This window comes from Galeopterus variegatus, unplaced genomic scaffold (genome assembly GCF_000696425.1).
Source record: "Galeopterus variegatus unplaced genomic scaffold, G_variegatus-3.0.2 Scaffold7766, whole genome shotgun sequence".
Classification (NCBI taxonomy): Eukaryota; Metazoa; Chordata; class Mammalia; order Dermoptera; family Cynocephalidae; genus Galeopterus; species Galeopterus variegatus.
This window is the reverse complement of record NW_007733877.1, coordinates 70138-82449: the sequence shown is the minus strand read 5'-3', so window position 1 is coordinate 82449 and position 12312 is coordinate 70138. Positions and strand designations below refer to the sequence as shown.

Here is a 12312-nt window from a genome sequence, read left to right as displayed (position 1 = left end):
GTTGGGGCCGCTCCGGGCTGGGGGCGGGAACGGCACGGGCCGGGTCTGCGATGCTGCCCAAGCGCCCCGTCGTTGGCCTCCGCGGCGGCTCTGGAACGGGAAAGGGCCCGGGCATTCTGCCGCCGGCACAGACGACCAAGAGCCAGGCAGGCGGCGGCGCGCCGGGCCTGGGGACCCGGGACCAGCCTCCCGCGGGGTTCCCGTGGGGCCGCGGCGAGGCCCGGAGCGCTTCCTGTGCGGGTTGGGGTGCGCTGGGAAGAAGGAGCGCTACGTCCCGCGAGCCGGAACCCGCCGCTATCGGGACCTCTGGGAAGTTTTAAAAAATTGCTTTGGGAACTAAACAGAAAGGTGTCCACCGGGATTAGTTTTTTTTGTTTGTTTTTCCCCCTTCTCTACTCGCAAAGGGAAACGCATGTAGGGTGACGGCAGCTCGAACCGCATCACAGATGCTGTTTGCTGTCACTCGGGACCGCGCTGGGCGCACCGAGGTGACTCTTGGCAAGGGCGATGGAGAATCTCCCTCCCACTGTGTGTATTCTGGAGTACGGCTCGGGGCCGGCAGGGGCACGCGGAAGCAGGGGCTCTCGGGCTGAGACAGGCAGCGAAGGTGGGGACCGTGTCTCCGCAGAGGGTCCCGTCCTGCGAGCCCGAGCGCCCGCTTGGCCGAGTCCCCGGGTGGCTAAGCCGGCGCACGGGCGCGCTCTGTCAACAGGGAGGTGTGTAGCGTAAAGCGTGTGAGGGGGCGTGCGAAGAGGGCAGCGGGGGCGGCCGTGTGTGCAGCGGAAGTGGGGCGAGTGTGAGTGAGAGTGTGTGCGCCGGGGCAGGGTGCGTGTCCAAGCCTCCATCTGGACGCCCCCACGCCGCCGACCGCCCAGACGCGCCGGGAAGGGCGCCCGCTGCGCGCAGCAGCTGAAGGGGGGCGGGGAGCGCGCGGGCAGACCAAGGGGGTGCCTCCGGCTGAGGATTTCTCTCGAAGATCCCCGCAGTCATTCCGCTCCTCCTTGGATCTATCCCCCAGTCCGAAGGTGCCCAAAATACTTAAACAAACAAACAACCCAAACCTGTTCCGTTTTCGCTCCTGTATAAATAGAACAGACTTTCCAAAAAAGCAACACCGCATTCATTCTTATCACCAGCCACTTCTTTCCACCAAGTAATTCAGAAAAAAGCAGTCAGCTTCCGTGAATGCACGCAGCGTTTTTTTTTTTTTTTTTTTTTCTTCGCTGCCTCCTTTTGCTTGCGGTTTTGAGCTGCCAAGAAAGTGAGTAGGGGTTTGACTGGAGTGTCTCGGCTCCGCTCGGTTTCTTTCCGAAGTTTAATTTTCCGGAATGGCTCCCAAACAAGGGCTGGGGAGGCGGAGCCGTGGGCACCGGATCTTCGCCTTTTTTGGAAAGTCCCGGAGAACCGGAATTCCTCCCCGCCCCGCGAGACTGAGCCGCGGCCCCGACCCGCTGGTTCTCCCGCAGGGGCTGCAGCAGGGGTCCGCGGTGCGCCCCGTCCCCGCCGAGCACCGAGCCCGGAACCGGGGTGGCGGCTCGGACCGCGCGCCTGGGACCCCAGCGGGTCCCCGAGGGCTGCGAGCCGGGAGTCGCGAGCCCGGCGGAGCCAGCGCGGCCGAGCCCGTATGCAAATAGGCCATGTGACGGCAAAAGCCGCCTGGCCCAGCCCTGTTCCTCAGTCCATATATGGGCAGCGACGTCACGGGCATTGAAGACCTGCCCATAAATACTTAGAGCAACACTTTCCGTCTAACTGAGAGAGCAGCAATTGATTAATAGCTCGGCGAGGGGACACACGGACTGTTATAATAACACTACACCAGCAGCTCCTGGCTCGCCAGCAGCCGGAACACAGGACAGAGTCAGTGGCGAAGAGCCATTTTCCTTCTTTCTTAAACAGCAACTTGTTTGCTAGTTTTATTTCTGTTGGAATTTTTTTTTGGGGGGGTGGTTGTTTTTAAGTGTGGAGGGCAAAAGGAGATACCCACTCAGGCGCAGTCCAACCGCTCTCCAAAACGGCTTCTCTGACACTCCAGGTAGCGAGGGAGTTGGGTCTCCAGGTTGTGCGAGGAGCAAATGATGACCGCCAAGGCCGTAGACAAAATCCCAGTAACTCTCAGTGGTTTTGTGCACCAGCTGTCTGACAACATCTATCCGGTGGAGGACCTCGCCGCCACGTCGGTGACCATCTTCCCCAATGCCGAGCTGGGAGGCCCCTTTGACCAGATGAACGGAGTGGCCGGAGGTAAGCCGCGTGTCCTCTTCGCAGGCTGGGACCCGCGTGGCTCGGAGGTGGTGGGTGGGGTGCGGTGCGTGTGCGGGACTCGGAGGAGAAGATCGGGGCTCGAGGTGGACGGTGTTGCCCGCAGTGGCTTGAAAGACTGGAAGAGGGTGCAGGAGGAGCCCGGCAGAGCAGGGACCAGGGCGCTGGAGCTGGGCGCGCTGGCAGAGGCGCCGGGTCGTTAGCGGACCGGCATGCGTGCGCCTCGGCGCGCCCAGTCTCCGGTGGGCGCAGGGATCGGGGTGGAAGGAGCGCCCCTCCGGGCTTCGGGGCTTGCGTGGGCCCTTCGGCCTCCCCTCTCCCGGGGTAATGGTAAAGTGACAGTGAAGTTCGGGGCTCCCAGCAAGAGCTGTGCGGCTGGAGAGCTGAGGCGGAGAAGCGCCAGAGGGAAGCGTCCATAGCTCCCTCCCGGCCAGAGCAGATCCCGGGAGACTCTCGGAGCGCGTTCCTCGTGCGACCTGGAGGCGCGCCCCCACCTGCGCGCCGCCCGTGAAGTTGAGGGGGTTAGCGAGGCGAGGGCTCTGGCCGGCCGAGGCAGAGAGGAGGGCGGGCAAGGGCGGGAAGCAACCCCCGGGCTGCGGAGGGAAGCCCGCGGGGGCACCGGCGCCGCCGGTTTCCTTGACGATGCCGTGGAAAGTCGTCTCTCGCGGCCCCCGCGCCTTTCTCGAAGCCCGGCCGCTGGCCTTGGGCTGGGGCGGGGACGCGCGGGTGTCGGGCAAGGCTGAGAAGGTTGGAAGGGAAGGGAAATCTAGAGACTCCCCCTCCGCAGCCCCCATTCCCTCCAGCAGCCTTTAGCTGAAGCACAGCGGGAGAGCGAGGGAGAAAAGGCACTGGGGATGGGGAGCAGCAGCCAGGGAACCATCAACCCCTCTTCTCGGGCTGGCACCTTCTTGGCACTGACTGGGATCGTCGGTTCTTGGTTGATGTTTGTCCTGGTGCCCCAGCCGTGGGACCCCCCATGCAAAGGAGAGGGAGAGAAGTTCCAAGCAGATGGGGAATTTTTAATATTGTTGTTGCTATTATTGGGTGTTTTTATTGGGGACTAGAACCACAGATGGCTGTGTGTGGGGGTTGGGAGGAACTCATCCTGCTTTCCTGGAGGTAGTTCTTGAGTCCCAGACTGTCACTGGTTGCCAGTGGGATCTTGGGCTAGCCTTATCTTACTGTCTCTGGGCCTCAGTTTCCCCACCTGTTGGACTTTGTCCCAGCTCTGCAGTGCTGGGATCCTTGGCTTTAGGAATGAATGCATGTGAGGGGGGTGAGAAGGGATTCTTGGTTGCATTCTCATTGCTCCACCTCCATTCTGCGTTTCCCTCCCCAGATGGCATGATCAACATTGACATGACTGGAGAGAAGAGGTCCTTGGATCTCCCATATCCCAGCAGCTTTGCTCCCGTCTCTGCGCCCAGAAACCAGACCTTCACTTACATGGGCAAGTTCTCCATTGACCCCCAGTACCCTGGTGCGAGCTGCTACCCAGAAGGCATCATTAATATTGTGAGTGCAGGCATCCTGCAAGGGGTCACCTCCCCAGCTTCGACCACAGCCTCATCCAGCGTCACCTCTGCCTCCCCCAATCCATTGGCCACAGGACCCCTGGGTGTGTGCACCATGTCTCAGACCCAGCCTGACCTGGACCACCTCTACTCTCCGCCACCGCCTCCTCCTCCTTATTCTGGCTGTGCAGGAGACCTCTACCAGGACCCATCCGCCTTCCTGTCGGCAGCCACCACCTCCACCTCTTCCTCTCTGGCCTACCCACCACCTCCTTCCTACCCGTCCCCCAAGCCAGCCACGGACCCTGGTCTCTTTCCCATGATCCCAGACTATCCTGGATTTTTTCCCTCTCAGTGCCAGAGAGACCTACATGGTACAGCTGGCCCAGACCGCAAGCCGTTTCCCTGCCCCCTGGACTCCCTGCGGGTCCCCCCTCCACTCACTCCACTCTCCACCATCCGTAACTTTACCCTGGGGGGCCCCAGTGCAGGGGTCTCGGGACCAGGTGCCAGTGGAGGCAGTGAGGGACCCCGGCTGCCTGGCAGCAGCTCAGCAGCAGCAGCAGCGGCCGCTGCTTACAACCCACCCCCCCTGCCACTGCGGCCCATCCTGAGGCCTCGCAAGTACCCCAACAGACCTAGCAAGACGCCAGTGCACGAGAGGCCCTACCCGTGCCCAGCAGAAGGCTGTGACCGGCGGTTCTCCCGCTCCGATGAGCTGACACGGCACATCCGAATCCATACCGGGCACAAGCCTTTCCAGTGTCGGATTTGCATGCGCAACTTCAGCCGCAGTGACCACCTCACCACCCACATCCGCACCCACACCGGTGAGAAGCCCTTCGCCTGTGACTACTGCGGCCGAAAGTTTGCCCGGAGTGACGAGAGGAAGCGCCACACCAAGATCCACTTGAGGCAGAAGGAGCGGAAGAGCAGTGGCCCCTCGTCCTCGGTGCCGGCCCCCTCGACGGCCTCCTGTGCCGGGGGCACGCAGGCTGGGGGCACCCTGTGCGGCAGCAATGGCAGCACTATGGGTGGAGGGCCGCTTGCCTCTTGCTCCTCTCGGACCCGGACACCTTGACTTGAGACTCAGGTGGACACACCAGCTCCTGGAGGCCCCAGAGGCCCTGCGTCCATTCGAATTGCATGACAAACACTACCACCCCTAACCCCTCCTTCCCTTCGTTGGGCAAAGGGCCTTGGTGGAGCCCAGCACTGCCCACCCCCTCTTTCTACTTAGAAGCAGGTCCTTCCTAAAGCTTAGCCCATCTCAGTCTCTCTTAGGTGAGTTGACCATCACCCCAAGGCAAGGGGGGTGCTCAGGAGAGGGTTGGGTGGAGGCCCCTGGCCTATAGGGCTGAGGCTGACCCTGCTTTAAAGGGTTCTTAGACTAGGTTTTGCTCCCCTGCCCCTTATTTTGACCCATTACAGGTTTTTGATCCTGGATGTCAGAGTTGATCTGAGACTTTTTCTACAGTAGGTTGGGAGATGCTGATTCCTTCAAGTGGGAACAGCAAAAAGACAAGCAAAACTGATGTGCACTTTATGGCTTGGGACTGATTTGGGGGATGCTGTATGGTGAGTGAAGCATGGCCTTTTCGCTGCACTCTGTGCCCTAGAACAGTGAATCAAAGCTTATCTAGTCGTCTCAACCCTTTAAGCAATATGTATTATAAACTCAGAGAACAGAAGTGCAATGTGATGGGAGGGACATAGCAATATCTGCTCCTTTTTGAGTTGTTTGAGAAATGTAAAGACTATTTTTTCAGTGTATATCCACTCAGATTTTGTGTATTTTTGATGTGCACTGTTCTCCAAGTTCTGAACCTTTGGGAAAAAAAATGTAAAGCATTTATGATCTCTTGAAATGAGTCAGAGGCTAACTTATTTAAAGGGGGATGTACATATGTTCTCTGAAACTAGGATGCATGCAATTGTGTTGGAAGTGTCCTTGGTGCCTTGTGTGATGTAGACAATGTTACAGGGTCTGCATGTAAATGGGTTGCCTTACTATGGAAAAAAAAAAATCACTCCCTGGGTTTAGTATGGCTGTATATTTCTGCCTATTAATATTTGGAATTTTTTTTTAGAAAGTATATTTTTGTATGCTCTGTTTTGTGACTTAAAAGTGTTACCTTTGTAGTCAAATTTCAGATAAGGATGTACATAATGTTATTGGAGCTGATTTGTTTGGTTATTAGCTCTTAATAGTTGTGGAAAAATGAACAGTCTATTCTAGTGCAAAAACCACTAACAGAAGTTCAGATAATGGATGGTTTATTGACTATTGTGTAAATAAATACTTTTCAACAATATTTTTGCTGCAGAAATCATTTATGAAATGCTGGGTGGGAATTTAACAGTCATTCAGTAGCTATGGGATTATCAAAAAAACAGCACTAAGCACCAGTGGGTTGGAGTGCTTTGATTAAGACAAGACCTCCAAGTTTTCTTTGCTAGCCTGTGGATACCAGCCCTCACTCCACAGCAATCTCCATTCATAATCAAGCACTAGTGTTCTGGGGATTTCCCCCATGCATTAGTGTAAAAGTGGGGAGGCGTTGTTTTGACTCATTGTTCCGTCCTCTATAACAGCCTATAGCTTCTCTGCTCCTGAGTGGGCTTCGGAAAATAAATACTTACAAACAAGTGCCCACTCGGAGACTGCAATTGCTTTCAGAACCCTGACCAGGGACTGGAACTCTGATGAGATGTGGCTTTGTGGAAAGTGTGGTGGTGTGGTCAAGCTGGAAATGACTTTCAGGTTCCAGGATTAGTCTCATGACCACAGAAAACTTTTTGAAAAGCACTATCGCCTCTTCAGATCAAAAATGCTCTCAGACACTGCTGATGACAGCATTAATAGGTTGCCAAAGGAATTACCCCAGGACTCATTTCTCTCCAGCCTTCACTTCCCAATTTGATTACCCCTATTCGGAAGGACCATTAATCTGCCATAGGTTTGGTAGTCTAGCACTGACTATAAAAATGTCAAGCTTGTTAGACAAGATAGTTGTACCTTAGCCTTAAGAAAATCTCAAAGAAAATGTAAATTAAAAAGCCGAATATGGCCCTTCATGATACTGGATAATGGTTTGCAAAAGAATACACTATTGGGTTCATTTTACTGCAAACCTTTTGTAGTGATTTAAAAATATAAATTCACCAAAAATTAATTTATCCACCTAGCATACAAAGCAAACAGATCACGTCCTTGTTACCATCTTTAATATAATTTAAATTCACCCACTGCTTCTGATCCTTACACAAATGAAACATGTCAGAGCGCCCAATGGTTAGCTACAGCATCTGAAAATCCCTTCATCTGTTTGTCCCTTGCCACTGTGACGCTCCCTCAGACTTTGCTCATAATTGATGGACTGTATTTCAGAATAGGAGACGGTCACTGATACTCCTGAAAACCACATCTTACTTTTACCAGCACTAGAATTCGAGGTCCAATTTGTGGGGGTATTAACCCTTTTCTTCTGTATCTCCTCTGTCCATTCCTATTTCAGGGATACAGAAATACCTCTTTCTATACCTACTAAATAGAGTTTCAAAACTTCAATGTCAGATTTTTCTAGTGACTGGTGCTTTCCCATTAGATTCCTATTTCCCAGCTTGTCAGCATCGTGTCATCCTTCCTTGTCCAATTTTGATAAAAATAAAACAATGCCACATTTTGACAATTACGTTTTTAAGGAATACCTTCCTCCTACCAAAATTCATTATAATAGAGTATACCCAAGTTTTAATTTTAGAGAATCTTCAAACATGATAATCTAAACCACTGTTTACAAAGCAATAGAAAAGTCATTTTTAAAAATAAGATTGGAGATGTTTTGATGACAGCCAAACCAGCTCATCACTTTCATCTTGACAAGGGTTTGGTGAAGTAGTAGTACCACACACACCATAAGCAACACCATATCTCAGTGTTTCCTGAGCCAACCTTGTGGCTTTTACTTGTAACTTTCAACATGGTAGGCCAATATCTTTAATTAGATTTTTATCTCTGCTAGAACGCTCAGGGTACTTTTCACAGGTGTCTCATTTTTTACATTGCTCAAGAAATAAAGCATGGAATGATAAGTGTACTCCTTCTAATTTCTTATGCTTTACTGAATAATATTACTGATGTTTCATTTGTTACTGTTGGTTTATTAAAAGGTAACTTCTAGAGAGTAATTCTTTAGATTCATAATGCTTTTGAGATAGTTCAATCCATATTAAAAATAGGTCTATTAAACCCACATAAGATTTTCAAGTGTTCATACACCAGGCTATTTAATTTCAATATCCGAACTGCTAATGAGAAGGCGGCAAATTGTTTTGTATATATTAAAAATGACTGCAGTGACCTTTCAACAGTTCAATGCAATTTTTTTTTTTTTTGTAGGAAAGAATGTTCACAATCAACAGAAGTGTCTAAAATGCCGCCAGTCCAAACTACAGTGAAACAAATTCTACAGGAAAAGGAAAATCCAAGGAAGGAAAATATTTAAGTCGTAAGATTCTTTCCTTCTAGGATGAATGCATTTTTTTCTTGTATTAGCTTATTTTCTTTTGGTGAAATATAGAAGAAACATTTTTCTGTTGTAGCAAAATAGTATGACTAGACATTAAATAGTTTCAGATGTGTTTTCAGTCAAACTGTTTCAAAGCTCACTCTCAAGGAAATACACTAATTTTAAGTTTACATTATTACTTAAGACTTTGGAAATCTGCAGAAAGCCACCAGTTTTTAGTACAGCATCATCTTACAGCATAGACTGTGAACCTTTAACAGTAATCAAAATGTAGACATCATAGCAGGTAATGTTTTCCTTCTCCATTTTGCAATAATCAAATAAGATTTATCTATAAACTTTTAAACATGCCTTTATTTTCCATAAATACACTAACTTTAATCCAGAAATGTAAACATCCTGGATCTGAAGACTCAGTATCTATACGGGGCTTAACAAATGGTTTCCTTCTTTAACAGTAGATACCTCTTTACAATGGAAGTAATCAGTGGGCCAGCTGCTGCATAACTGTAAGTTCTGAATTTAGACCAGCACAATTACAGGGGTAGTAGCATTGCCCTCAGGTTAGACTAGAATAGCAATGGGCAGAGCCCTGAATTAAAGATGTATTGCTTTTTGGTTGGGCAGTAGAGCTAGAGCACAACATTCAGAATCATTTGGAATAGATGACTGATGACAAAGTCCTCCGAGATGCCAAGACTGAGGCACCTACAAGGAGACAATAAAAAGCAGGAATAAAAGGTGTGGATATTGCAAGAAGGGCTATTAGTGTTAAAAGCTCGGAGGACTCACTCGTATTGATAAAACACATTACTTAAAAAGCAGGCCACCATTTTCATGAACAAACAACAGTTGGTGTAAATTCAATCTATGCAAATCAGGCTTAGTAAAAAACAATTCTCATAAAGTAGTACACAGGTACACTATACTCTGCATTGATATAACTGGCCACTGGTATAACTAGAGAATTTAAAAAGCTTTAGAAGTATTTAGACAGACAATAACTCACCCATGAGAGACAATTATTGCATTTAGTATACAAGAGAAAAAGTGACTGATATCATTGTGCTCATTAGTTTTTCCTAGGGGAAGATAACTTTTATCCCACAATTGTTACTAAAACATAATCTATATTGAGGACATTATGGAAACAATAGCAGCACATGAAGTCAGTCGTAACGAAGTTTATGCAGAGAGGTGCAAAGTTTTTCTGCACATTTTGTCTTTGTAATGAGCATTTTTTTCCTTAGTAGTTCACTAAAACAAATTACATTTAGTATTCACTATTAACTTAGTCAGAATTTATTAGTGAACCAAAAGTCTCACTGTTCTTATTAAACTAAGTTACAGAGCTATATTGCTGTTTTGGCCTAAAACAATTTCAGCTATTTGGTAAGGCACGTTAGTTTTTCTTCTAAATTGCTTGTAATTAAGATCTTTAAAACTTTTTTTGTAATTAAGTCTTTCATAATAATTCTTCCTTTATTACTGTCCTATTGCCAAGATAAGTTTTGTAGGTTAGTTTAATGTACTCCAGGTTCTATTATAACCAGTACCTCACTATCAACAATCTTTCTAAGTTAATCAACTTTCTGCTACAATATAATTTTTAAAAAGTATTGGATTGATAACTACACATATTCATTACCACACTATGAAAAATTACTTTGTGAACTTTTCTAAGAAAATCACCATTTGCATATCTAAAATTTATTTTCAAACTGAGTGGCATGAAGAACTGCTTCAAACTACCCCTAAGGCATATTAAACCATACCAGAATGTGAAGGTACCATAAAACAATTTTAGTAATCCTGGAGGAAATGCTTGGTATTATGTGAGGTTTACAACATAGTGGCATGTTGTGCTGAATAAGCATCTTTTTTGTTTAAACAAAAAGATCACTCATCAAAATTTTGCTTTTTCTTATTACTTTAAAAATTGGAAACAAATATTCCTTCACCCTGGGTCTCTGTAACTCAGCATGTATAAAGAGGCAAAGGCACACACAGTTTCCCTACAGGGCCATAAACACTTTCCACCAATAGCAAAATCTCCCTTTATTACAGATATTAGAACTCTATTGCCACATGGGCAAGTCAATCAAAAGGGCTTAGACGACAGCTGGGCAAATTTTAATGTGTTTATTTCTACAGCTTGTTTTTATTTATTAAAAGTTTTGTGCAAAACGGAATTATATAAATAGTAAAAAGGGGGAAACAATAGTGCTCCATAGCCTGAAGCAAATGGTGTCAGTACATCTGTAAAGAAGGTAAAGTTGCTCAGCCTATCAAAAGGACAAAAACTAGTCAAAGATAGCACAACTATTCATTTCTACAGTTGGGAGTGGGAAGTGTTTAATCCCAAGTTTTGCTGCTTTAAAATAGCTAGTAGTATAGTTAATTCTCAATTCTCTAGCCTTGAACATCTGTGCCTTCTGACTCTTCCTACAGAAAACCACATTAGGTGAAGCAAGCTCTCACTCTCTCTCCTGTTCGAGGGAGAGGGTGGAGGTAACACTGCCAGGAACACAGCTGGAACCACCAGCCCTCTGGAACTAGCATTCCTGAGAGGATGGGAAACAGTCACCAACATAATAATATGTTTCTCTACTTTTACAGGAAAATATTGGAAGTATATAGGGGTACGGAAGAATTCAACAGATGGTTAGGGGTGTTTTACATTCAGTTGTTTGGAAGCAAAACCAATTCAGCTCCTCCGAATTTCCTGGCTAGAAAATACAAAATTACCCTAATACCTCTTAAAGTACAGTAAAAATAGAAAAAAAAGTCCCTTGAGGATAACAGAGTCTTTGCATTAAAGGTGAATCTGCAACAACAAATCTGCTCAACTCACAGATCTGTTGATTCAGGGGGAAGATAAAGTCTAAGTGACTATTTGCCACTGAGATATGCAGGTGCTGAAATTCTTAGTAGATGCTGAGTAAACCAAATGTGACTACTGGGCAAGGGAACTAAAGAAAATAAATCTTGTCTGCTACATGCATAGTTATGTTTTGGGGGTGCTCCCCAAACTCTGATTTATCATTTAATTTTCACAACGAATTAATTAGGCAGGACAGCTCACTTTAAACAGTGGCTTATCTCTTTAAACCTAGTTTTTACCAATGACTTGAACTAAAAACAATTCAAACCACTGGGTCATGCAGAGTCAGTAATAAGTTAATAATAATGAATAAAAGGGCATAAGGGCATGAATGAAAAACAAACTCTATTTACTGAAGGGGAGAAAGAAAAGAAAACTAATATATTCTTTATAGAATGGGGAACAGAGGAAGAATATTGTCATTATGGCTTTACGATGGAAGCGCTTCAGATAGTCCCCTGCCCCACTCACCCAAATCAAAGCCCTGGTGGCAGTGACAGTACCAGGAAACAACCTAGCCTCCCCGCCCACCCCGCCCCCATAACCGTGCCCGGTGGCTGCTGTCCAGTCGCCCGTGCTTCCCAAGGCTGCCGAGGAAGCTGCTACTGCTCATTCCAGTAGATCCAACGCCCAGACTAGGGGGCAGAGAGACAGCCCTTGTGGTGGAGGGAGGCAGCCAGGCCCGGATCAGGGTAGGGCACGTCTTCGGCCCACCGCTCCCAGGAGCCTGCTGCTTCAAGGGAAGACCTTGGGTCCTGGATAGGGCTCTCCCTCGCACCAGAAGTCATCGGCCTGAGGGGTCTCCAGGAGCCACACCTCTCGGGGAAGGTCACAGGCAGAGCCGGAGGCCTCCTTGGGCCTGACGGGCTCCAGCACCCGGTAATAGTGGCAGTCCCGGCCTTCGTCCGGGTCGTAGGGCGGGGCCAGGATGTCCAGGAAGGCGGCGGGTCCGTCCACAGCGTCGATCTGGTGCAGGTTGTCCCGGTACGGCGTGAGGACGCAGGGGCCACTGGCCTCGGTGTACTCGGCCCGCGAGCGCAGCACGCCCGGCCGCACAGCATCCCGCTCTCGGGCCTGCAGCGGCGGCTCGAACTGCTGCTCCGGCGGCGGGGCCCGCGGC

General features: G+C 48.7%; 2 protein-coding genes across 2 annotated transcripts in view; one reads left to right on the top strand and one right to left on the bottom strand.

The window, feature by feature from the left end:
- The first annotated feature begins 1750 nt into the window (after window positions 1-1750).
- EGR2 (early growth response 2) lies at window positions 1751-6091 on the top strand. The gene is made up of 2 exons (XM_008592309.1): window positions 1751-2244; window positions 3602-6091. Exons 1-2 carry the CDS (start codon window positions 2076-2078, stop codon window positions 4855-4857), a joined length of 1425 nt encoding a protein of 474 aa, XP_008590531.1. The 5' UTR covers window positions 1751-2075; the 3' UTR covers window positions 4858-6091.
- Window positions 6092-8644: 2553 nt separating this feature from the next.
- ADO (2-aminoethanethiol (cysteamine) dioxygenase) overlaps window positions 8645-12312 on the bottom strand; it is a 4281-nt gene continuing 613 nt past the window's right edge. The window contains exon 2 of the mRNA XM_008592308.1: window positions 8645-12312. This exon is cut by the window's right edge and continues 15 nt beyond it. Within this exon, the coding sequence (XP_008590530.1) occupies window positions 11928-12312 (385 nt within the window). The 3' untranslated portion in view covers window positions 8645-11927.

Coding starts and splice junctions, on each gene's coding strand:
- EGR2 (XM_008592309.1), top strand. CDS start 2,076: ATGATGACCGCCAAGGCCGTAGACAAAATCCCAGTAACTCTCAGTGGT. Junction 2,245..3,601: donor GATGAACGGAGTGGCCGGAG/GTAAGCCGCGTG, acceptor TTCCCTCCCCAG/ATGGCATGATCAACATTGAC.